Below are 26,522 nucleotides of genomic sequence, written 5' to 3'. Positions count from 1 at the left end.
TCCATGACTATGACGTATAAGAGGGGCGACAGTGGACATCCCTGTCTCGTTCCATTGTGGACCAGAAAGGATGATGATAGAAACCCATTTGTCCTCACTTTTGCTGAGGGTCTCGTATACAGGGACGCAATTCTGCCCAAAAATTTCTGACCCAAACCCACCTGTCTCAAGGCTGCCATCATAAAGCTCCAACTGACCCGGTCGAAGGCCTTCTCCGCGTCCACTGAAAGTAAACACATGGGGAGAGACTGAGCCCTCGACCGAGCCATCAGGAGGAACAATTTGTTGGTGTTGTCCCGTGCCTCCCGGCCTTTTACAAATCCCACCTGGTCCGTATGTATTATCCCAGGCAGGGACAGGGCAAGTCTGTTGGCAAGTGCTTTAGAGAAAAATTTCAAATCTAAATTAATCAGTGAGATGGGTCTGTAATTTGTAACCAGCAAGTGGTCCTTTCCCGGTTTGGGGATAACACATATGTGTGCTTCAAGAGACTGCGCTACCCACTGGGAGTTTTCAGATATGGAGTTAAATACTTTGGTCATGAACGGGGATAACTGGGTCTGAAAAATTTTATAGAACTTGGGGGTAAACCCGTCTGGACCTGGGCTTTTGCCTGAGGGAGAATCCCTGATAATAGATGCCACTTCTATCTCTGTAAAGTCTGCTTCTAGGTTTTCAACCTCAGTATTGGGTATAGTCGGCAGGGCTGTTTTAAGTATGTAATCATTTATTTTAGTCTCCAAAGCTTCTTGTGGCATATCCCCAAATTTGCCCCTTATGTTGTAAAGGTCACTATAATATTTTTGAAACTGGTCCGCTATGTGGATTGGGTTCTGAGTCAAAAGGCCGTCCGATTTTTTGATCGTAGGGATGTGACTGGGGTCCCCCCTCGGATGTAATAACCTAGCTAGTGGTCTGCCACATTTGTCCGCATATTCATACATAAATCTTTTTAGTCTATTCCTGTGGCGCTCGTATTGTCGGTCCAGAATGGATTTAAGTTCCTCTCTGTCTTTAACTAGCTCTGTCAGTGTCACCGGGAATAATGTCTGCTTATGGATCTTCTCTAGGTCTGAAATATTCTGAAGTAGAGACAGAATAGTTTGGGCTCTCTCCCTCTTAATCCTAGCCCCATGTTTGATCAGAATCCCTCTCAACACACACTTTAGTGTCTCCCATTGAACAGGTAGGGTAGTAGTGTCTCCTGAGTGTATCTCCAAGAATTCATCTATTGTGTTCTGCAGGTCTTTCAAGCATCCCTGGTCCCTCAGCAGACTATCATTCAACCGCCAAGACCACGGCCTCCCAGGCCCATCCGGCATAGTGAGGCTCAAAAATATGGGGGCATGATCTGACCAAGAGATACTGCCTATAGAGGCCTGTATCTGCCATGTCAGGGCCTTCTGACTTACAAGGAATAGGTCTATGCGGCTGTACGAAGAGTGAGCCGGGGAAAAATATGTGTAGTCACGGTCTACTGGGTGTAGTGTTCTCCATGCATCCACTAATCTGAGTTCCTGTATACAACGTTTAACCTTCGTTAGTTTCCTTATTGAGAGAAAGTTATGTCCTGACGTTGTGTCTACCTTAGGGTCCAAAGTGAAGTTTAAATCACCGCCCACGATCACGGTCCCTTCTGCGAATTCATCCAGTGATGACAGGAGAGAGGAGCAGGTCGTCGCCGGATCTCTATTCGGTAGATACCAATTGACAATGGTAAAGATGGATGAGTTAACATTAATTTTCAGGAATATAAATCTTCCCTCCGTGTCCACCCGTGTATCTAGAACTGTGTGCACTAGGGACTTATGGATGCCTATGGACACTCCCTTGGATTTTGACTCTGGGTTGGAACTGTGGACCCAGTTAGTGTAATATCTGTCTCTAAAGATGGGGAGGTGGCCCGTTTTAAAATGTGTTTCTTGGATCAATAGTATATGGACTCTTTTTTTGTGCATGTCAAAAAATATCTGGGAGCGTTTTTGCGGGACATTAAGTCCCCTCACATTTAGTGAACCCCAATTAATCTGCGTCATTCCAATGCGGAGGAACGGTGGGGACTCTAGGGATAGGTTCGGGGATTAGGGAGAGAGAGAGAGATGTGCAGGCAAGTAGGATAGGAAGAGCAGGGAAAGAGAAGAGGAAATAAAAGAGAAGAGGTAAGAAGGTCGAGAATACAAAAGAAACTACCAACAAAGCAGTAGAAACCAAAGGCAAGGAGGTCAGAGTGCCTCCCGCCTGCAAGGTCACAACAAGACCCTAACGTCGGGTCTAAAAAGACTAAAAGTAACTGTATAGGTATAAGAGAATACCAAACTGTCTAACCTAGGGATGGTGAGACTACGCCACTCCTTTATGGCGTGTTATCCCAATCAGGGAGGGAACTTTCTACAAAGGAGCCCCCTGCCCCGGACTAACAATAAGCAATTATTCAACTTAGTTTGTCAGCCAGAGCCCTATATAATGTGAGGACACAAGGTCTAGAGAGAATAATGTGCTATACACCGTAAGGGGGTGCCCCCCGCCCCCTCTTCCAGGAAGGCAGGAGGGAACCCCCCCCCCTCATAATCAGAAAGACTTAATCCCCCTGGCAAAAAAATTATAGCAAAACTGGGAGGTACATTCTATTGAGAAACAACCCAATGAATTTTTGTTTATAAACCAATAACTCCTTAAACATCAGACTGGTCTTCCTCTTCGAGGGCCACGCATCCGATCACCATCTGGGGCAGCACCCCATACCCCCATTGGAAACACCGGCCATTCCTCTATAGGCACCAACGGAATGTCCAGGGCTGCAGCAAACGATGGCATATCAGTCGGTTTTCTAAGAACATGCATTCTTCCCGCGTGTCGGACCTGCAGGCGGAAAGGAAATCCCCAGCTGTATTGAAACTCATACGAACGGAGCATGTCCAGGAGAGGTTTCAGTGCTCTCCTTCTTTGTAAAGTGAAACGGGATAAGTCCTGCAGAATCTGGACTTGGCTCCCCTCGTATGCTGGTGAAACTCCACTGCGCAACTTAAACAGGATGGCCTCTTTAAGGACATAACGGTGGACCCTGCAAATCACATCTCGAGGTCTGTCATTCTGTGTAGGTCTAGGGCCAAGCGCTCTATGCACTCTGTCTAGCTCCAGGGGTTGGCTTGATGGTTCACCCAGGACCTCATTAAACATCACTTGGAGGGCTCTCTGGAGATCCTTAGGTTCAACAGACTCTGGTAAACCCCGGACCCTTAAATTGTTTCTCCGGCCCCTGTTTTCAGCATCGTCCATTGCTTCCACCATATATTGTATTTGGCGGGAGTGTTGATCCAAAATGGCCCCTTGTGCCTGAGTGGTGTCTTCTATATTCTGTATTTTAGCTGCCTGTATTTGGTTCTGAGTGTCCACTCTTTCCACCTCCCCCCTCAGGGCCGACATCTCTGTGCGGTATGCCTGTTCCAGCCTTGCTATATATGTCTCCATATCTTCTCTGGTGGGCATAGAAGAGATGTGTGCCCGGATTTCATTAAGTTCTGTCAGCACTCCTGGTTCATGTGATCTTATTGTACTTGTGGCAGGCTCTAACTCTGCTTGCATTTCCATATCATACACACTTTGACTCAGGCTGTGTCTCACTGAAGATAGGAGATTTCCACTAGCAGGGCCCTGTTCCCCATTTGCAGCATTAACAGCCTCTGCTTGAGATTTATTATTGTCCTCCTTCTGTGACAGGGGTAAGGGCACCTCTCCCCCCTCCTGAGGCCTCCCCACTGCAGGTCTGCAATCAGCAATGGTGGGGGTTGTACCCATGCTCCCAGCTCCAGGGATCCCCTGTACCTGAGACCTTGTATACTGGCTGTCTGGGGTTATCAGCTGCCTCTCCTCCGCTGCCCGGGTGGTTTCCGCTCTCTGTCTCTGCTGCTGCTGGGGCTTCCCCTGACTCTCCATCTTGGGAGATGTCTGCAGTGCTGTCCTCTGCTTCGGCCCGGTAAGGAAGCCTCTAATTCCCTTCTCCTCTGTCCGTGACGCTCCTCTGCTGGGCCCCTGGCAGCTCTCCCTTCTCCTGCGCTGCATATCCTTTTCTTCCAGGCTCTTGGGCTGGTTTAATTGTCAGTAATGTAGTCCGGTGGCAGGAGCTGAGACAAACACGTCCTCACTCCTCCATAGCCAGGACACGCCCCTCTTCTTTTGAATTTAAACTTTTTTTTTTATGAAACACAACCCGTATTTCTAAATACAGAGCATAGATTTTGGTCAGCAAGCAAGCAACAAACTGCTATAATCATGGTTTATTATTTTTATTATATTGTTACATTAATGACTGTTTTGCTGTAACTTTTTTTTTACAAAAAAAAGTATATTGCCTATCAGAAGTTATCCCTTAAAATATTAGCATATTTGAAAACTGAACATAAAAGTTTTAAAATGTCTTCACTTGGTAAATGATAATCATCTCTGAATATTATTTCTCACATATTGGGATCATCTCTGAAAAAACCTAGATTATAAATTTGTTTCCCTTATCCCTCTTAGTAAGTCAACTTTTGTATACATAAATTATTCAGAAACCTATGCACTATGTGTATTGATGAAATTATTACTACTTACAAGCAGTCAACTAGGTTCATATGCATGCTGGCTCAGGGAAATATGCTACTAGCAAATCAATCAGTTAAAGGTGAGTTGGAACTTAAATACGGAGCAGAATGCCATATACGGTATATTACCCTGATGTCTATACAACTGGAAAAAAAACAAACAATTTTATAAAACTGGTTCACAACTGACATGCCAAAATTGTTCTGTATATTACACACTCAGATGTACTTATTAATCACAAAAATGTATAAAAAATTAGATACAACAAAGGTGCTTCAATTAAGTATAAACACTGGGGACTAATGGACTTATACAATGGAACAAATGTACTTAGTATAGCCTAATTATAGTTGAATTACAAGTAGCTATATTATAGAGATCAATAAATATTGGTCTGGAATAGAGAATTGCCACCTAGAGGGGAGGGAGAGGCACCTACCTCCGATGCAAAAATAGCCTTCCAACAACTGTAATGAAAGAATTTCATTTATCTATAGACAGAATAAATAAGGCGGCTGCATCACAACAAATATTCTCAGTATGACAGTGCAAAATAAGTACTAATGCAGAATCTCAAGCCTAGACCAAATACAAAATGCATATATGGCAATGCTAGGTACAGAATAACCAAAAGCTAAGTCTTGGTACGTGGACTTAGCTCTGGACATCATATCTTCCAGGTATTTAATATCAGCCATTATTATAGCACTTTTGAGTATTGGTAAACGTGGACTTTGTGGTATTTCAGGTGGTAACTGGTACTTTTGAGCCCGTGGTTAGTTTACCTTTAATCTATCTTAATTTCTTGGGGTTTACCACCATGGTCTGAGGCTTATATATTATTAATTTGTCTATACCTGTGTATACTAAATTATACTGTGCATCCTTACATAACTATTCTTGGTTATTCTGTACCTAGTATTGCCATATATGCATTTTGTATTTGGTCTGGACTTGAGATTCGGCATTAGTACTCATTTTGCACTGTCATACTGAGAATATTTGTTATGATGCAGCCGCCTTATTTATTCTGTCTATAGATAAATGAAATTCTTTCATTACAGTTATTAGGCTATTTTTGCATCAGGGGTAGGTGCCTCACCCTCCCCTCTAGGTGGCTGTTCTCGATTCCAGACCAATATTTATTGATCTCTATATCTTGCATTACATGCATTGGTTTATGTTGAGTATGCCTTTTCATGCAGGATGTATATAGCTACTTGTAATTCAACTGTAATTAGGCTATACTAAGTACATTTGTTACATTGTATAAGTCCATTAGTCCCCAGTGTATACTTAATTGAAGCACCTTTGTTGTATCCAATTTGATAAATTTTTGTGATTAATAAATGTATTTATATATTCAGACCTTGTGTCACTTGTCTCAACCAGTAACGTGGTTGTTTTTTGGGTTATAACAGTTCTTTCTAGTGTGGTCTGTGACATATGATAAAATCTAGACTTGATGTTTAATCAGATGTACTTGCAGGTTTCAGTCAGATGTAGATTTATAAATAAAAAAAAAAAAGTTAAAGCATGAAAGAGGATCTGTTTTGTATCAACATATGTGTTTGGCACCCATTTTTATGAAAAAGCTGTGGGTTTTGGCTGTCTTTCCTAAAATTATATCAAAGTATGAAAATTATTGCCTTTTTTCATAATTTTAAGCCCTTTTTTGCCAAATGAAGCAATTTCTTAGAATAGTATTTTTTCATGCTTTTTCCTCCAAAGTCCTTTATATGAAGAAAAAACCACAGGAAAAATAATTGTAAAATACATTTGGAAAACGGCTTGAAAATCATGAATTTTTAGAAGTCAAAATTAAAAATGCTGAAAAAAACCCCAACCTGTCAAAAGAGATTATGGTGACATTGCAAAGCTTTCAAAAAAGTGTAGTTATATGGGGTTGTTATAATGAAGTATACAAAAAGGCAACTAAAAAGGTTATAGAATCTCACTTAAAACCATGAAGACAATATATATATAACCAATGCCTCTTCCACTAATGTTTGTATCATGGGCTCATTAGTTTTTGGGATCGTTTTATAAGTATCATGTGCATCTTGCTTTTACTTTACAAACAAATTTGACTAGGACTAGGTTTTCTAAGGTCTCATCATTTAGATTCAGTATTGTTGCTATACAAAAACTAATACGGAAGCTACAGTATGTGAGAAACATCTGAATGGTAGTCACTTTTCAAGCTCAGCTATTTCAAAACAGTTATTTCAATGCTCAACTGTACTTACTACAAAAATCTTTACTCATTTGTACTGACGAAAACACTACACAAAAGTAGTATTTGGGATCTGTGTGTCAGGACAAGGATTGATGAGTATGCATTTCAGAGTTTAAGAGTCATCAGTTAGTTTAAGAACGTTTCCAGTGATCCGTGAAAACACATTCTGACTCTACATGAGGTTAGAACAAACTTTAAACAATATAAAGGAATTCAAGAAATGCTAGAAGTGCAATGTGAAAGGTCACAGAGGATTCCAAGTTTCTATCAAGTGAAAAAAAAATGGGCTAGATATATAAAGGGTTCACTCAGGGCAGCAACAATTCACTCAATGTCTTAATTGGCCAACTGACCTGTACTACAAACAGGTCTGTACTAACGCATTTAAATGATTTGCTACAAAAAAAAAAATACTTTAACACCAATTTACAGCATAAGACACTTCATGAAGCAGTAATGTATCCTTGATACCTTTCAGACAAATGTTCTACTCCAACTGCAGTTTGTTGAAATAAACTTTTACCTCCCCCTCCTAGGTCCATTGGTGAGTATCTGATGCCTCTCCAGGTGTGTGGCACTGGCTGTGGTGCTGACGTCACCTCAAGAGTGCGAGAACCAATCAATGAGCTCAACGGTTCTGCAGAGGGTGCTCCATCTACACAGGCAGTGCCACAGTAAATGCCAGGCACCAGAAACAGCAGCAGGCGGCATTTTAATTTGCAGTTGTGCAAATTAATTTTACCCATATTTAAATGAAGGCTGAAAACAAATGTCAGTGCCAAATCATTATACTAGAAATTCTACAATAAATGGAATAAAAAAAAAGTTCAGGATGATGGATACTAGCTGTATGATAGCCACATGTTGCATCTGAAGTTTAAACCAGCCACTTTATGAATTACAGAGCCATAATCTGCCTCATGTTCATGCAAATCACCTGCAATGACCAGTCACACTCCTGCTAGTGGTGAGGTATGGATGTGGAGATTAAACAATGACAAAGTATAATTTTTGGTGATAACAAAAGCTTCCATATTCTACAAAAAAACGTAACAAAAAAAAAGTGATAAACTGGAATTGTCCCTTAGCAACTGATCAAGTACATTCAGCTATCTGAAGGAGATTATTTTTGGTAGATTAAGAAATATTCATGAAACAAATCTTATTCAGTACAGGGCCAGTAACTAAGTAAAGACAAATTATAACCAAGTCCTCTTGACATTTCAGGCCTATTTCAGGTCACTTGTAATAGGATCACTTTGCCTCACATGAAAATCTGTTTCAGTGCAACACCATAGAGACCAAACAAAAAGCTCACAGTTTATATAGACATAATATCATTTGGCATAATTTATTAAATATTATTGGCTTTTAAGTGCATAGTATCTTTTGTATGGGACATCCACAGTTTCATTGCATTGGAATCTGGAAGCTTGACTTTCATACACAATACTCCCTTCGACAATCACCAATTGTAAAGCATAATACAAATAGAGGCACGGTACAAAAGGTTTCCAAAGCACCAATTGTAGCAAAGTGGGGCCAGCACGCTGGGTAATACGCATTCTTTAGATCGGCTTTCCATTTATACAGCAGAAGCAAGCACATGACCTTAGTATTCTGTGCCAACACCAAATGCAAGTAACCCTAACCTGTGCCCTACTTCTATAGTCCTTACTAGAAGTGATGAATAAAAAAATAAAAAAGTATGACCAATCAATAGTAGAACTTCAAAGGTTTTATCACAGTCCTACACAAATATCGACTCGTTCAATCTATTTCAGACAAAAAAAAATATATGCTGATTTGCTAAAGCTTTTTCCAGCACCTGTTTAGAAATAGGAATTTCCAGCAAGCAAAAACACATAGTTACTTTAGTAAATTAACAAAAATAAGAAAGCTTATTAGACAAAAGCACCGCAAACTGTACAATGAGAACTACCTGGAAGCTAGAATCACAGTCTGTTTCTTTTACCAGTGCTATTTATATATGCCAATGGAAAGATTAATTCCCAGAAACATACAGATTTTAGTAAAGTCACCACGGAAAACTATGGCTGCTTTCAGTAGGTTAACAAAATTGTACACAAAAATAAAAATTGTAAATAGTTATATAGTCAGTAGTTTATCAATGCAGCGTCACTGATGTGATATTCTTGCAGACTGCTGGGTAGTTCTCTGACTTCTAGCAGAGACAGACATGGAAAACTGGATCACGATATGAATAGTGAGTCACAGAACAGGCCGTCATCGTAGAATTCTAAACATTTCATTGTATTTGCTGTAACTCCTAACTAGAAACCAAGCGATGACGGCTGCCATTGATTGATCATAGCCTGGTTTCGCTATACGAAATTGAGTCTTTTGTTCCATTTTGATTGAGGGAGAGTAATGTCAGATTTTCTGCAGGTGGGAGGAAGGTATAATCCATAGCATAAACTCTGCCACCCAATGCAAAATATCTTAAAGAATAACAACAGACATGAATATGTTTAGTAAGTGCTTTGTATTAGGAATTCTCCCTTGTCAGTATAAAGTAACCGATTAAATATAAAGGTTTAGTAAATACTTTGTGCAGAACTTACTGCCTGTACACTTCCATTTAAACAAGTCAGTGTGTAGCTGCTTATAGTAGTCACCAAACAGCAAAATGCTTCACTTTGGTCCAAACAGTTTACTATACACTTGTGCAAAACCTAGTAACAGTGGAATGCAGTGCAAGGGAGATCAGATTTCCTACTGTTTTCCTGCAAACTGTTCAGCAGAATACTAGCGAACACATACAGCAGCCTATATTCTTCCTTTAGCAAAGCAGACTCAGACTGTTATACAAGTACACAAACTATTATACACAGACCGTGCACATTAGCTGAGCCGTAAAAGAAACCCAACATTTTGTAACGTCGCATTACTTCTAATATGCTGGCATTGATGTACGCCATAATTTTTGTACGGTTGTTCAGAGCTGCATTCACAGTTCTGCAGACTTCAAAGTTGGTACTAATTCTGGTGTTTTGTGTTCTGGAATGCGGAGTCTTTACACTATTCAGTAATGAGAAGAAATGGGGAATATGACATAAGGCATCACTAGTGGAATGGTGAAATTCAAATGCATGATCATTTTCCCCCCAATATATGCAGCCAGGAGACTCCTATATGCTGAAATTGGCAGGCCTGTCATACTTTGATCTTGTGTTTGGGCAGCTGCCGTCACACTGCATTGTAGTCTAACACCAATACTATGAATGCAGCTCCTATATTAAATGTTGTAACTCTTAGTACAAGAAAAGTAATGCATGGTACAGACTCAACTTTTTGATTTCAATTAAGTCTGGAAAGTGCTTTTCAGAAAATGAACACATGGCTTAGACCATGGGTCCCCAATTCCAGTCCTCAAGGGCCGCCAACAGTGCATGTTTTCAGGATTTCCTTAGTATTGCACATGTGATAATTTAATCACCTGCACAGTTGATGATTGCAACACCCATGCAATGCTAAGGAAATCCTGAAAACATGCACTGTTGGCGGCCCTCGAGGACTGGAGTTGGGGAACCCTGGCTTAGACCTTTCAATTAAAAGTGGTGGGTAATAAGAAAACTCACTGCTAGCACTGGAGTGAAATATAAATGAAAGCAAACGCCTGGCTTTCTGGGTTATGAGCCAACAGTGAAGCTAAACTATAGGGTTTGTTCACATTTCACTATGTGAAGCTCTAAGCTCAGATGTCACCATGCACCCATTAGATCACTCACAGCATAGTCCGAAGTAAGAAATGAGATGTGAACAGGGCGCAATTATCATAAGTCTAAAATAAGACTTTAATATGAACAAACAAGTCGTCTTCATTCTTACTGCAAGAAATAGCAACAATAATGTAGAAAACATTTCAACATAAAATTAAGGCTTTGTTCATAGGAGCATTATTTAATTCTGTTGGTTTGCTCTCCACCAGCACAACAGCACTCAATATAGCCCAGAGAATAATGCACAGCCATTTTGTCCAGTATTTTCAAAGAAATCTGTAATGTACGCTTCTGAACGGAGCAAAGAAGGTTTTATTGCTACAGATTTTTTAAATATCTATGTCCAATATGGATCATTTTGTAATCTCTGTTAAACAGTTTTACTTTATGATATAAATAATAATGGCTTTTGATTTCTCATGATCTAAGATTGTCTACAGGAGAAGGATTGTTTGACTTGCACTTTTCATTGTGCTTTCTTCATAACAGGGAAAATAAATCTATTGATTTTCATCAAGGAACAGGATTTTTGGCAAACTGATAGTCACCTCTAAAGATACAGCTAAACAGTTATTGTAGATTTTTAGCTTCATGAACTACACCAAGCTTTGTTCTTTCAGCAAGTAACCTCTTAGTACCAATATAATGTGTGCCATGCTAGTCTGGCTATACAGATTGTCATGTGTGCCATGCTAATCTGTCTGGCTATGCAGACTAATGTGTCCCATACTAGTCTGGCTGGCTACAGATGGTAATGCAAAATAGAACAATGCCATCTCACATGAATAGGACTTTCCTGTTGTGGAGCAAGGACAACACCCTACTTTCCTTTTTCCCTACAGATGGTAATCTGTGCCATGTTAGTCTGGCTGGCAACAGATGGTAATGTGTGCCATGCGAGTCTGGATACACAGATGATGATGGTCTGTCTGGCTACGCAGACTGAAATGTGTCCCATGCTAGCCTGGCAACAGATGGGAATGTGTGTCATGCGAGTCTGGCTACGCAGACGGTAATGTGTCCCAAGCTAGTATGGCTGGCTAGAGTTGGTAATGTGTGCCATGCCAGTCTGGCTGGCTACAGATGGTAATGTGTGCCATGCTAGTGTGCCTGGCTACACAGACCATAGTGTAATCTTGTGCAGTGCTATGTGTCCACCTATTTAATAATCTGTACATCACACTTCAGTATCTATGGTATACATAATAAAATTCAACCCTGTACATAAGGCCACACATTATTTCCACAAGGGTCCTGTCAGATTGAAAAACTAGTCCAAGCTGCAATCAGCTACAGAGCAGGAGTTGAGCAGTATTCTGTACAGTTTTGTAGGATTAGCTTTAGTATAACGGACATTTAATGAAATCCATGATAATTTTTGGCGTTATATCAAGCCAGTGGTATTTGTGATTAGCACTTATATGTATGCACATACAGGAAATCTGAATCAGAAATTAGGACCACCCCAACTTTAGCCCCCATAACTATGTTTTATCTGCTCAACTCCTCCTGTTGCGTGTAGATTTTTAAAGTGACAGGTTTGCTTTATACCAGTCTTAAAGCATTATAACTAGAGAACTTTAATTAATGTGAAACATCGCCAATATTCACAAGTCTAACTTAAATTCAACTTCTTTTCATGTAAAATCTAAACATGTACAGGCTAAATTCATCATTGACAAAGACCTAATAGGTTACAAATTTACATCTCAGATACACTGAAGTCTGTGCATAGTTCTACAGACCTCAAAGTAAAATATGTGCTCATATTTTTGTACATACAGTATATAAATACTTAACAGCAAAACCTTTCACAGGTTTACTAAGTGCCAAAAATTGTTAGAATGTCTCCCATAAAATGACTAAGAAACATATTTAAAAAATAATAAACTTTGCTTTTGCTTCCACCAAGGCTCAAATGGTTTACAACTAAAACCTTTGACTATTTGTTGATTTATACAGCAAATGTGTCTTTAGAGCTCAGTAATATGCAATCCCTCTTCAGCATTTCAGTACCGGGTAAACCTTAAAGCAAAATGTACTCAGAGGAAGAGAGGAGATATGCAGCAAACAAGAATAGCTCAGGACTATGTAACTAATTACATCACAGTCATTTATAAATACGGCTTGCAATAACATAGGTGTACGGAATCATTAACTAAGGAAAGTGTGTGTTGTTTTCTCCTTTCACTGAGGCCTTCTTCCATGCCTTTTATGCCACTGCCAATCAGTTGTCAATCTTAACAGGAAGAGAGTCTGAAGCATCTATTGGCTGGTTGGGAATCCACATTGTGGTATCTTCTCCCCTGGACACTTTCTCCCACTGGTTAAGATTATCCCTACAAAAAAAAACAAAACAAGCAAAATAAATAATTTAACCAACCAAACTTGTTATATTTCCTTTAGGCTTTTCAACACTATTTTTCAACACAACCATTTATACTACATATATCTGATTAACTTTTATGAAGACTTCACTAAAAATATTAAATAAAACTGGATTTTTTTATATGTATTTACTTATTTTTAATTTTTGTGCCATTCACTGGAATACCTTTATACATTGGTACAAATATGGCGATATCAAATATGTACAGTACTGTGCAAACGTTTTAGGCAGGTGTGGAGGAAATGCTGCAAAGTAAGAATGCTTTGAAATATGACAAGTTATTTTTAGCATTTAACAAAAGAGAATGAACAAAAGAAAAATTAAATCAATATTTGGTATGACCACCCTTTGCCTTCAAAACAGCATTCCTAAAAGCTACACTTGTACAAAGTCTGAAATTTTGTAGGATTGTAGTCTGGTGTATGAGTACCAAATTACACAAAATATGTAATTATGGTCATTTTTATATGTATGTTGCAATAGTCATTAAGTGAAACAGACTGTTACGGGGGGCTGTCTGATAATAACCTAAAGGAGTATCAGACAGTCAGGGTCCACCGTGCAAAGACTTTGCTGCAGACTATGGCCGAGTGCAATACCTCTGTTAACTCACAGAAGGATATAATAAGTAAAGCAATTCCTCCCTTACTTGGAGGGTGTGTGGAATGATCTCTGTTAATAATCACAGAAACAAAGGCAATGTGTGCGAAATGGCACCTACCTAGGTCTGCTCTTCTAGTGGTGCAAAAGAGACGAACAGCAGCGTAAGCCGCACAAAGCTCCTACCTGCGTTCGCTCCACTAGTGTGCGAGGACACGAACCACTAGATATGGCACCTGCCTAGGTCCGCTCTTCTAGTGGTGCAAAAGAGACGAACAGCAGCGTAAGCCGCACAAAGCTCCTACCTCTGTTCGCTCCCCTAGTGTGCGAGGATACGAACAACTGCCAGACGCAGTATAAGGAACGTTACCCTAGCGGCAACGTCCACCTACGAGTCGAATCACAAGGCCCAGCCAGACCATGTGCCTCAGGCACCTGCCTATGTCCGCTCCCCTAAGAGGTAAGGATACGGACAGCAGCCGAAGCTGTAAGGTATAAGAACGCTACCCTGCCGGTAGCGCTCACCTAGCATAGACAGAGGAATGCCTAGAGGAACGCGCACAGAGCGTCTACTCTTATGCATGAACCAAGAGGACTGAGCGCCATGCGGCGTGTGTCAGGGTCTTATATAGACTCTGTGACTCATCCAAGATGGAGGACACCAGAGCCAATCCGCTGCCAGAACGACAGGAGTGACGTCATGCTGGCCTATCACCGAGCAAGGCGTCACAAGCACATGACCAGCGACCAATCGGCATAGAAGGTGTCAGAGACATGTGACCTCGTGTCAGCGATGATGTCACCCGCACATGTGCAATGGCTCCAAGATAGGACTTAGTCTCCGGCGCTCGCACATGTGCAGTAGCAAGAAATCTGGACATAGTCTCCAGTGCTCGCAGCAACCGTAACACAGACACTATATCATGAAAGTGAATACACCCCTCACATTTTTGTAAACATTTGACAATATATTTTCATGGGACATCACTGAAGATATGACAATATGATACAATGCAAAAGTCAGTGTACAGCTTGTATAACAGCGTAAATTTGGCTTAATAACATAGACATTAATGTCAAAACTGCTGGCAAAAAGTGAGTACACCACTAAGTGAAATTGGCCAAATTATGCCCAATTAGATATTTTCCCTCCCTAGTGTCATGTGACTCAGTTTCAAGGTCTCAGGTGTGAATGGGGAACAGGTGTGTTAACACCAAATTTAATTGCTTACACACACTGGTCACTGGAAATTAAACATGGGACAACCTAATGGAAAATAATTATCTGAGGATCAGAAAAAAATAATTATTGCTCTACATAAAGATGGCCTAGGCTATAAGAAGATTGCCAAAACCCTGAAACTGAGCTATAGCACGGAAGCCAAGACCATACAACAGTTTAACAAAACCGGTTCCACTCAGAACAGGCCTTGCTATGGCTGACTAAAGAAGTTGAGTGCATGTGCTCAGCATCATATCTGAGGTTGTCTTTTCAAATTAGATGTATAAATGCTGCCAGAATTGCTGCAGAGGTTAAAATAGTGGGAGGTCAGCCTGTCAGTGCTCAGCGTTTGGCTGCCCCATTAATCTGCTTCCTGGAGCAAAACTACCGAAATCTAGACTGTATGTAACCTTTCTGGTCCAGAGAGACAAGCCATGAAGAATTACATTGCTGATACTGGCCCCATCAATATAATGTGCAGAAACAAGGCTCTCAAATACCTTGTGTTTGCAATAGTGCCTCTGAGCGGCGCTATTGTGGTCCGCTCATCCCCATCATGTGATCTCCAGCATCTCATGTGCTCCCTCCTTTGCTGCAGAGCGTTGCTGGGCTGTGATGTGCGGAGAAACTTCACCCACAGCCCAGTCACTCAGGGAGATGGCGGCCCACCTCAGTTGACGTGACATCACCGGGTCACGGTGCCTGGGTATCATGCGATGTTGATGAGCGGACTGCAATAGGCAACTCAGAGGCACTATTGCCAACACAAGGAATTAGAGAGAAGCCTTGTGTCATGAGTCTCTCTTACAATTGAGAGATTTGTGACGGATATGTGATTTGAGCCACACATGTAGTTTTTTGGCTCTGCAAATTAAATTGAATTTATTTTCTTTCTTTTTGGCACTGCAAGGGATAATGTAATTTTTCCCTTGCAGTTTGCTGCAAACTTTGATCTCAGCTGCAGCCGGTTTCTGACCACTCCCCTCCTCCCTAAATACATGATCCATCATGTGATACTGGATATAGATTCATTCTATGCTGACCACCCAAGGAGTAAGGAAGGTAGTAGATCCTGCTGTTGGAGTCTTGGTGTTTGACTGCTCTGTTGGTTGTTTACCCTTTTGTTGTCCACCTTACTTGTGTGTTATACCCCTATGTTAGTGTGCAATGTGATTTAGAGTTTTGTGTCCCCTGTCTATTTTGTGTGGTTACCACTGTGGTCCCGATAGTAGCAAATATACCTCACAGTATAAACCCTCAAAAGTCAGGGAGTATCAAACTAGCAAATAGGGGTTTTCTCTCTTTTTTTCTTATGGATACAAGATGTCCATAAATGAATCTCGCCAAATAGGAATGGTCTCACCAAATCATCAAAAGGGCTCACAAATAATCCAAGCTACTGACCATAGTACATAGATGCCCTCAATGGACGCATGTGTCCTTCAGACCGGACAAAATCAAAAGTGTCGGCACTTTTGATTTTGTCCGGTCTCAAGGACACATGCGTCCATTGAGGGCATCTATGTACTATGGTCAGTAGCATATTTTGACTGACAGAATGCAGAGCATTTAACCCTTTTGATGACTCCCCTGAAGTGTGACTTCAATGAAACGCGTCGGGAGCATGCGTTTATCTGCAATTAATTAACCAAGGAAGGGCATTATATGGCACGTCTGGAAATCGTGGAGCCTCAAGCTTGGATAATTTATGAGCCCGTTTGATGATTTGGTGAGACCATTCCTATTTGGCGAGATCCATCTATGTTTAAAAATGGCTTCTTAGGCTGTTATAATTGGTTTTGGTTTTTACACCTTCCCACCTTCCCATCTGATTTTTCCCAAAGTCCTCCTCCTGGGAGCGGTTCCTCCGGCTGTGAGGTTTTGAATTCTGTCCAGCCATTATTTATAGTGGAATGTGTATGTTTATGGGAATTTTGTGTGCCTCACATTTGGTATTGGTCCATATGAGCTTGGTGACCAAGGGCCATCTGTGTTTATTTTTAATATTCACATTTTTAATCAGTGACCTTTTTTCACTTTTTAACAAGCACCCAATAAACGGTAAGTTTTATTTTTTGTTTTTCTTGTATCTATAAGAAAAAGAAAAAAAAAAGAGAAAAACCCTATTTGGTAGTTTGACACTGTGGTCCCAGGGCCAGGGTGGCAGCCCAGACGTCCTCACCTCTAGAGGTAATTCTGGGAGCAGGGATAGCTAGGGCCCCATAGTTTGAGGGTCAGTCGGGAAGCCCCTATCCCCGATATTCCCTACCAGTTCCGTTAAACCCCTATCCCTATTATCCCCATACTGGTTCCGTGACATTATATCCGGCCCCCATAAAGTATTTTTTCGAGCCATTATGACTCAGGCTGCAGGATTTGCACATCTGGCCCAGACCTTAACTCAGGCACTTACGGACCTGCGTTCTCAGGTCGTGCAGCAGTTGCAGCAAATTACTGGGGTTTTTTTTTTCGTTTTAGCCCAGGCCTACACTCAGCCGGAGCCAAAGATATCCCTCCCAGATAGATTTTCTGGGGGGAGAGATAAATTTATGGTTTTCAAGGTGGACTGCAAGCTATACTTTATGAACTGGCCTTGTTTCTCTGGGAGTGAGGAACAGCGAGTGGGGATTGTCCTCTCTCTCTAAGGGAGACCCCCTAGTCCTGGGCCTTCTCTCTGCTGGCAGACTCAATCATTGCAGTAAGTAGAGTATGTTTTTGTGGCTTTGGCCCATGTCTATGACGACCCTGATGGAGTTTCCCTTGCTGAATCTAAACTCCGTAGATTCTAGTAGGGTGCGCGGGCTGCTGAGGAGTACTGCTCAAAGTTTCGTAGGTTGGCCACTGACACCCAGTAGAATGACCCTGCACTTAGGAGTCATTTTTGTGAGGGGTTGTCAGTGAAGCTCCAAAGTCATTGGAGGCTGCGATGGCCCTTGCCATCAGAGTACAGTCATGGCCAAAAGTTTTGAGAACGACACCAAAATTATATTTTCACATGATCTGTTGCCCTCTGGTTTTTAAGTGTGTTTGTCTGATGTTTACATCACATACTGAAATATAATTGCAATCATATTATGAGTACCAAAAGGTTATATTGGCAGTTAGAATGAGTTAATGCAGCAAGTCAATATTTGCAGTGTTGACCCTTCTTCTTCAGGACCTCTGCAAATCTCCCTGGCATGCTCTCAATCAACTTCTGGATCAAATCCTGACTGATAGCTGTCCATCCTTGCATAAGCAATGCTTGCATTTTGCCAGAATTTGTTGGTTTTTTGGTTTTTGTTTGTCCACCCGTCTCTTGATGATTGCCCACAAGTTCTCAATGGGATTAAGATCTGAGGAGTTTCCAGGCCATGGACCCAAAATCTCTATGTTTTGTTCCATGAGCCATTTAGTGATCACCTTTGCTTTATGGCAAGGTGCTCTATCATGCTGGAAAAGGCATTGTTGGGCGCCAAACTGCTCTTGGACAGTTGGGAGAAGTTGCTCTTGGAGGACATTCTGGTACCATTCTTTATTCATGGCTGTGTTTTTAGGCAAGACTGTGAGTGAGCCGATCCCCTTGGCTAAGAAGCAACCCCACACATGAATCGTTTCAGGATGCTTAACAGTTGGCATGAGACAAGACTGGTGGTAGCGCTCACCTGTTCTTCTCCTAATAAGCTGTTTTCCAGACGTCCCAAACAATCGAAAAGGGGATTCATCTGAGAAAATGACTTTGCCCCAGTCCTCAGCAGTCCACTCGCTGTACCTTTTGCAGAATATCAATCAGTCCCTGATGTTTTTTCTGGAGAGAAGTGGCTTCTTTGCTGCCCTCCTTGAAACCAGGCCTTGCTCAAGCAGTCTCTGCCTCACAGTGCGTGCAGAAACACTCACACCAGCCTGCTGCCATTGCTGAGCTAGCTCGGCACTGCTGGTAGTCCGATCCCGCAGCTGAAACAGTTTTAAGATACGGTCCTGGCATTTGCTGGTCCTTCTTGGGTGCCCTGGAGCCTTTTTGGCAACAATGGAAGCTCTCTCCTTGAAGTTCTTGATGATGCGATAGATTGTTGACTGAGGTGCAATCTTTGTGGCTGCGATACTCTTCCCTCTTAAGCCATTTTTGTGCAGAGCAATGATGGTTGCACATGTTTCTTTAGAGATAACCATGGTTAACTAAAGAGAAACAATGATACCAAGCACCAGCCTCCTTTTAAAGTGTCCATTCTTACTTAATCATGACTGATTGATCGCCAGCCCTGTCCTCATCAACACCCACACCTGTGTTAATGGAACAATCACTAAAACAATGTTAGCTGCTCCTTTTAAGGCAGGAATGCAATGATGTTGAAATGTGTTTTGGGGGTTAAAGTTCATTTTCTTAGCCAATATTTGCAAGTAATTGCTGTTAAGCTGATCACTCTTTATGACATTCTGGAGTATATGCAAATTGCCATTAGAAAAACTTAAGCAGTAGACTTTGTAAAAATTAATATTTGTAGCATTCTCAAAACTTTTGGCCATGACTGTAGACAGATACCTCAGAAAGATATCTTTTGTGACCCTACCCCAGTTATTCTCCCTAGGTAGATGATCCAACAGTTGCAGCTTGACTCGCCCGTACAGTTGGGTGGGGGGGATGGTGTCTCCCCTTTTTTCTGGTGTTTTTTTTTGCGGTTCGCCATGTGACATATTTTTATTGCGGTCTCAAGGGACATTATATTGGGGCTTGTCCCTCTATGCCCAAAAATCAGGAACACCATCAAATAAGAAACGCCCCCTGGTCGTGTGGAGGGAAGCGACCAGGGAGTATACATTTCCTCCATATTCACGTCCCAGTTCACCATAGTGGTTGAAGTGAGGTTTGGAGAAAGAAACTGAGACAATCTCTGTTCTTGTGGACAGTGGAGCAGGAGCAAACATGGTATACTCATGCTCTGCTCAGACACATGGTCTGGATAGTAATCAGTTAGCATGGTCTATTCTATTCCCATATTGGCTATCGATTCTGCCCCTCTCAGCCAGAGAGAATTTTTCCAAGTAACATATAATATAAACTTGTGGATAGGCACTCTTCATAGGGAACAAGTCTTGCTACATCTTGCAGGACCTGCCCACTCCCATTTTTTGGGTCTTCCCTGGCTGAGAAAACAAACCTGTGAATGATTGGCGGTCTGAAGATGTTGTCAGTTGGGGCAGCTTTTGTGATAAGAACTGCTTGTGGGCAACCATCTCCGCTGCCACAAGCACCGTCTTTGAGGGACATATGCTGCCACATGTGCAGTTGAGCATCAGAATGGCGATTGGGCCTGAACTCCTGATGAACCACAATATATTAGTGGGGGAAACGCGTCGAGGTTGTCTGGACTCTTTAAGGACTGTGTCTATGGAATGTTTTGATTATATACCAATGAAAACAATTTGGAGAGGCTGCTGTGAATACATCTGAGATAAGGGATTACTGTGAACTATTGTCTATTGGTCTAATCTACCTGAATCTAATTTAGTGAGGGAGATTAGGGGCAGCTTCAGAGGTATAGCCGCCATGGAATGGGGGTACCACTTGAACCCTAGGGTGCGTGCCTACAAGTAGTATTCAACCCCCTGCAGATTTAGCAGGTTTACACATTCGGAATTAACTTGGCATTGTGACATTTGGACTGTAGATCAGCCTGGAAGTGTGAAATGCACTGCAGCAAAAAAGAATGTTATTTCTTTTTTTATTTTTTTTTTTAAATTGTGAAAAGTTTATTCAGAGGGTCATTTATTATTCAACCCCTCAAACCACCAGAATTCTGTTTGGTTCCCCTAAAGTATTAAGAAGTATTTCAGGCACAAAGAACAATGAGCTTCACATGTTTAGATTAATTATCTCTTTTTCTAGCCTTTTCTGACTAATTAAGACCCTCCCCAAACTTGTGAACAGCACTCATACTTGGTCAACATGGGAAAGACAAAGGAGCATTCCAAGGCCATCAGAGACAAGATCGTGGAGGGTCACAAGGCTGGCAAGGGGTACAAAACTCTTTCCAAGGAGTTGGGCCTATCTGTCTCCACTGTTGGGAGCATCATCCGGAAGTGGAAGGCTTATGGAACTACTGTTAGCCTTCCACGGCCTGGACAGCCTTTGAAAGTTTCCACCCGTGCCAAGGCCAGGCTTGTCCGAAGAGTCAAGGCTAACCCAAGGACAACAAGGAAGGAGCTCCGGGAAGATCTCATGGCAGTGGGGACATTGGTTTCAGTCAATACCATAAGTAATGTACTCCACCGCAATGGTCTCCGTTCCAGACGAGCCCGTAAGGTACCTTTACTTTCAAAGCGTCATGTCAAGGCCCGTCTACAGTTTGTTCATGATCACTTGGAGGACTCTGAGACAGACTGGTTCAAGGTTCTCTGGTCTGATGAGACCAAGATCGAGATCTTTGGTGCCAACCACACACGTGACGTTTGGAGACTGGATGGCACTGCATACGACCCCAAGAATACCATCCCTACAGTCAAGCATGGTGGTGGCAGCATCATGCTGTGGGGCTGTTTTTCAGCCAAGGGGCCTGGCCATCTGGTCCGCATCCATGGGAAGATGGATAGCACGGCCTACCTGGAGATTTTGGCCAAGAACCTCTGCTCCTCCATCAAGGATCTTAAGATGGGTCATCATTTCATCTTCCAACAAGACAACGACCCAAAGCACACAGCCATGAAAACCAAGGCCTGGTTCAAGAGGGAAAAAATCAAGGTGTTGCAGTGGCCTAGTCAGTCTCCTGACCTTAACCCAATTGAAAACTTGTGGAAGGAGCTCAAGATTAAAGTCCACATGAGACACCCAAAGAACCTAGATAACTTGGAGAAGATCTGCATGGAGGAGTGGGCCAAGATAACTCCAGAGACCTGTGCCGGCCTGATCAGGTCTTATAAAAGACGATTATTAGCTGTAATTGCAAACAAGGGTTATTCCACAAAATATTAAACCTAGGGGTTGAATAATAATTGATCCACACTTATGTTTAAAATTTATTAAAATTTAACTGAGCAACATAACTTGTTGGTTTGTAAGATTTATGCATCTGTTAATAAATCCTGCTCTTGTTTGAAGTTTGCAGGGTCTAACTTATTTGCATCTTATCAAACTTGCTAAATCTGCAGGGGGTTGAAGACTACTTGTAGGCACTGTAAGTTATATCTCCATTGATAGGTAGCGTACAGATTTGGTATAGGGTGAATTTAGATTATCTGCCTCGACAGATAGATAATACCAAGAAATCCATAGTTTAAAGAGGTTTTCATTGTGGCTTCATAGAGTCCAAATTGTGTTTTGTTGGTTTGTCTGCATTTACTCACGGTCTGGGATAAGTTTGTGGTGTTTATTTAAAAAAAGAAGTGTTTTGGAATTTAATGAAGGTAGATTAGGTGAAAAAATATTGATATACTGCCTAAAAAATTACTTTTTTGCCTGTTTTGATAATATTTGGGCTTCCCTTTTTCTATTGAATTACTGAAATAAAGAGAATTTTGTTACTTACCGTAAATTCTTTTTCTTATAGTTCCGTATTGGGAGACCCAGACCATGGGTGTTTAGCTTCTGCCTCCGGAGGACACACAATTATATTAGATTAGATTAGAAGAATAGATTCCTTGGTGAGGGAATGCATCTCCTCTAGAGAAGCAGAAATGGCTTTGAGAGCCCACACTGCTGCAAAAGTCGTGGAAAACGCGGCCCCCGCAGCTTCATACACAGATTTGGCCAGAAGGTCAATCTGACGGTCAGTGGAATCCTTAAGTGAGGTGCCGTCAGCCATCGACACAACGGTCCGGGCTGATAGCCTAGACACCGGAGGGTCTACCTTTGGGGAGTGAGACCACTCCTTGACAACCTCAGGTGGAAATGGAAACCGGTCATCAGAACCATGCTTTGGAAAGCGTTTGTCAGGGCAGGCCCTGGGTTTGTTCACAGCAGTCTGAAAACTGGAGTGGTTAAAGAACACACTCTTCACTCTCTTAGGCGAGGTAAACTGATGTTTTTCTGCCAAAGAGAGTTGCTCCTCTGACACTGGCGGATTGAGATCCAGCACAGAATTAATAGAAGCAATCAAATCACTAAGATCTGAGTCACCCTCAGAGAAATCGATGGGATACATAGCCTCCGAGCCCCCAGTGAGGGCATCCTCCTCATCTTGAGAGTCAGCTCTTGAGACAGAGCCGTGGGATGGGGAGGGGGAGGAAACCCTGCGCCTTCTCTTAGAAGGACAGGGTCTGGGATCAGATGATGAATCCTCCATGAGCTCCGATGGACGGAGGTCAGAGGATAGGAGTCCTCTGTCAAGAGTATTAGAGGCACCCTGTGAGGGGGGCTGATGCATATTCATCAAAGTCCTGGACAAAAGCCCCATGGACTCAGCAAATGACTGGGATATGGACCTAGAAAAGGACTCTACCCAGGCCGGGGGTTCAATCACAGATGCAGCAGCAGCCTGAGAGACCACTGGGGGTGAGACTCCAGGCTGTGGCACCGCCAAGTTAGAGCAGACATCACAATGTGGATAGGTGCTTGGCTCAGGCAGCAGGAGCTTACATGCAGTGCATGCAGAATAAAGCTTTGGAGCCTTGCTCCTTGTGTGAGACATGCTGCTGGAGTGGGGGCTTTGCAGAGAATGAACCCCAGGGAGAATATACAGAGGTCCACAACCGGAGACCGGCTGTGGCTTACCAGACCGCTGAGCGTGGTGTTGTGTGCCCTCCAGATCCCGAAGCCCGGTCCCCCAGTCGCAGCACCTCAGCAGAGATGCAGAATGCAGGATGTCCCAGAGCAGAGTGAACTCTGCCTGAGAAGAGGGCGTTCCTATAAAAGAGCGGGAACTGGAGGGCTATAGAGACCTGCAGGGAAGGAGGGACGCCCCAGCAGTGGGGAGTGTCCCTCCCCTGTGTAGAACGGCCGCCGGAAGGAGCCGAACTTGTCCCTCTGCATGAGTGACATGCGAGGGCAGGAAAATGAAACTAGGCCTCTGGCGAAGCCGGGGCCTAAACTTAAGCGGCGAGGCCGACAAGCAGGCACCATCAGCGCGGTTCTCAGGCAAAAGCTAGAGAACCCGCCGGAAAAGTTAAAACAATCACATACAGCATACTCTCCCCTTACAATAAAGAACCGGGACCCCCAACATAAACGTCTCAGGTACTTAGCTGCTGAGACGCAGGGCCATGTCCCTGGGGATGAGTGCTCCGGTCCAACAGAATCCTCAAGAGGCTGTGGATGGAGACCGGACTCCTGCCAGGCATGGATACCGTGCTGGCTCCCACTTCAAGCCAGAGCCCAGAAGGGATGGTGAAGGAGCGCGGCATGTAAGGCAGGCAGCCTTGTAAATCAACCTTAACAACACCGCCGACACAGTGGGGTGAGAAGGGACATGCCGGGAATCCAGACATGGACCCGTTTTTCTTCAAACTCTTTCCAAAAGTCAAACAAATCAGATGAGAATGCATGTGTGGATGTATGCCTCCTGACACAAAGCAATAAACTGGCTAGGACTGGCTACCAGGGGGTGTATAAGCTCAGAGGGAGCAGCTACACTTTTAAGTGTAGTACTTTGTGTGTCCTCCGGAGGCAGAAGCTAAACACCCATGGTCTGGGTCTCCCAAAGGAACGATAAAGAAAAATACTTTTTTTATATTCTAATTTATTGAGATGCACCTGTATATGTAAAACAAGTATTACAGATCTTTAGAGAAAAACTACATGCCAAACTGGAAAAGTGTGTTTTTGCTGTCCAAGAGGTAAAATTTTTGGGCTACCCTGTTGTCCTCTTCAGGGTTTCGAATGGATCCTGAAAAGGTCCGTGTGGTACTTGACTGGGATTGTATAGAAAACCTGAAAGCACTGCAATGCTTTTTAAGATTAACCAACTTTTCCGGAAATGTATTCAGAATTATTCGGTAATTGTGAAACCTCCCACTGACATGACTAAAAAAGGGTTGGATTTCTCCAAATGGTCGGACTACGCCCAGCAAGCTTTTTTCCTCTGGAAAGAAATCTGTTTTTCCACAGCACCAAAACTCATCCAGCCTAATGTTTCACAGCCTTTTATCATAGAGGTGGATGTATCAGAGGTGGGGGTTGGGACTGTGTTGTCACAGGGTCCATGTCCTGGTAAATGGTGTTCATGTGCGGTTTTTTTTCCAGGAAAGAAACTATGGATGTTGGCAATAGAGAACTCTTGGCGATAAAATTGGCTTTCAAGGAATGAAGTCATTGGTTGGAAGTGGCAGTCCATCCCCGTACCATAATCTTCTGACCATAAAAACCTGTCATACCTAGAGAGCCTGCCAAACATCTCAATCCTAGGCAGGCTAGATGGTCTTTGACAGTAAAATTGAACCTAGTAAACAAACACCGATTCCACCTATCTTTTATCTATGCTAATTCTATTATAGAACCATAGCATAGCACTTATCTCCGGCGTCATCTTTATGAAGATCTGTGACCTCATTATTCTTTCCTTTGCTAAAGCTGCGAGGGCGGCGCATACGCCCTTACATCTTCTGTTCTTGTTGTGCTTGTGGGAGCACGCGCAGTCACACCACCAGTGGAGATCGCCACCAGCAACAGCTGATCGCAAAGCAGACGCTGTAAACCAAAGCGGAAGAACAAGCCAGGCCAGCATGCCAGAAAAGCAGCATTCATCTCAGCATCCTGCATGCAGAGCATATGAACAGTGAGGACAGTGAGATGAACGGTGCTGTTCTGGCATGCTGTCGGCTTGTTCCTCCAGTCTGGTTTGCAGCATCTGGTCTCCAGCTGATTGAGTCCTGCACTATGTGATTAGCTGTTTATGGAGTCGGTCTCCACTTCCAATTCACAACAAGAAGAGATGATGCAAGGGCGCCTGCGCCACTCTTGCAGAAGCAGCTTCACCAAAGGAAAGAATGAGATCACACATTTTCACAAAGATGCGCTGGAGATAAGTGCTATGTGCAGTCAGACGCCATCTTAGTGAAGATATTCGTAAAACGCTTCTATAATAGAATTTGTATAAATAAAAGATAGGGGAGAAGACGGACAGGCAGGGGGACAGGAATCACTAGCAAAACCAATCCCAGTAATTAGCTATTCGGCAACTGCTGCCAATCAAAAAGCTGTACATTTCACAAATTTTATTTTCTTGTATTTCAAAAAGTATACATCCGAGCTGACAACTAAACATATGTATAGAATCCGTATATTAGCACCAGTATAGCACTGGCTTTAGTTTATATAGGAAAACCCTGGTGATTGGTGCACTTTAAAAACATCAAGGCAGATTCTTTATCCCTGGTGGTAGTGATCATGTGAACTCTGTCCCCATTTTACAGGACAGAGTGGTCGTCTGAGGCTTGTGCTCAGATCTGGAAGGGTAGGGGTTGAAGGCTCAGGGGGACACCCAGCCTCTTGCCCTCCAGGGAGGTTGTTTGTACCACCAAATTTGTGCCTAATTGGAGAACATTTCAGTACTGTATTTGCAGGTCATCCGGGTAGTAAAGCAACCTCATATCTCCTTTCTCATCGCTTTTGGTGGTCGGGGTTGCATCAGGATGTGGTTGACTATGTGTCTGCTTGCAGTATTTGCGCACATTCCAAGGTTACGCATACTCGGCCGTCTGATTCTCTCCTGCAATTGGCTATCCTTAATAGACCTTGAGCAAGCATTGTTGACCTTAGGGAGATCAACATATCCACCGCGGAGACACCATCACGTGTTTCTCAACGCAGTGATTCTAGAGCATTGCCCCCTGGGAAGT

At 42.6% G+C, this 26,522-nt stretch overlaps 1 protein-coding gene across 10 annotated transcripts in view; it reads right to left on the bottom strand.

Annotated features, from left to right (window-relative positions):
- Positions 1-10,617: 10,617 nt before the first annotated feature.
- Positions 10,618-26,522, bottom strand: part of PDE10A (phosphodiesterase 10A) — a 699,109-nt gene continuing 683,204 nt past the window's right edge. For 9 of the 10 annotated variants that reach the window (XM_075339766.1, XM_075339763.1, XM_075339773.1 and 6 more), the window contains one exon: positions 10,618-12,905. In XM_075339766.1, coding sequence (XP_075195881.1) covers positions 12,794-12,905 — 112 coding nt within the window. In that variant the 3' untranslated portion in view covers positions 10,618-12,793. The remainder of the gene's footprint in view (positions 12,906-26,522) is intronic. The other variant, XM_075339770.1, reaches the window with a different exon arrangement.

This window comes from Anomaloglossus baeobatrachus, chromosome 3 (genome assembly GCF_048569485.1).
Source record: "Anomaloglossus baeobatrachus isolate aAnoBae1 chromosome 3, aAnoBae1.hap1, whole genome shotgun sequence".
In the NCBI taxonomy this organism is placed as follows: domain Eukaryota; kingdom Metazoa; phylum Chordata; class Amphibia; order Anura; family Aromobatidae; genus Anomaloglossus; species Anomaloglossus baeobatrachus.
Note: the sequence above shows the minus strand (reverse complement) of the source record. Positions and strands in the feature narration are given on the sequence as shown.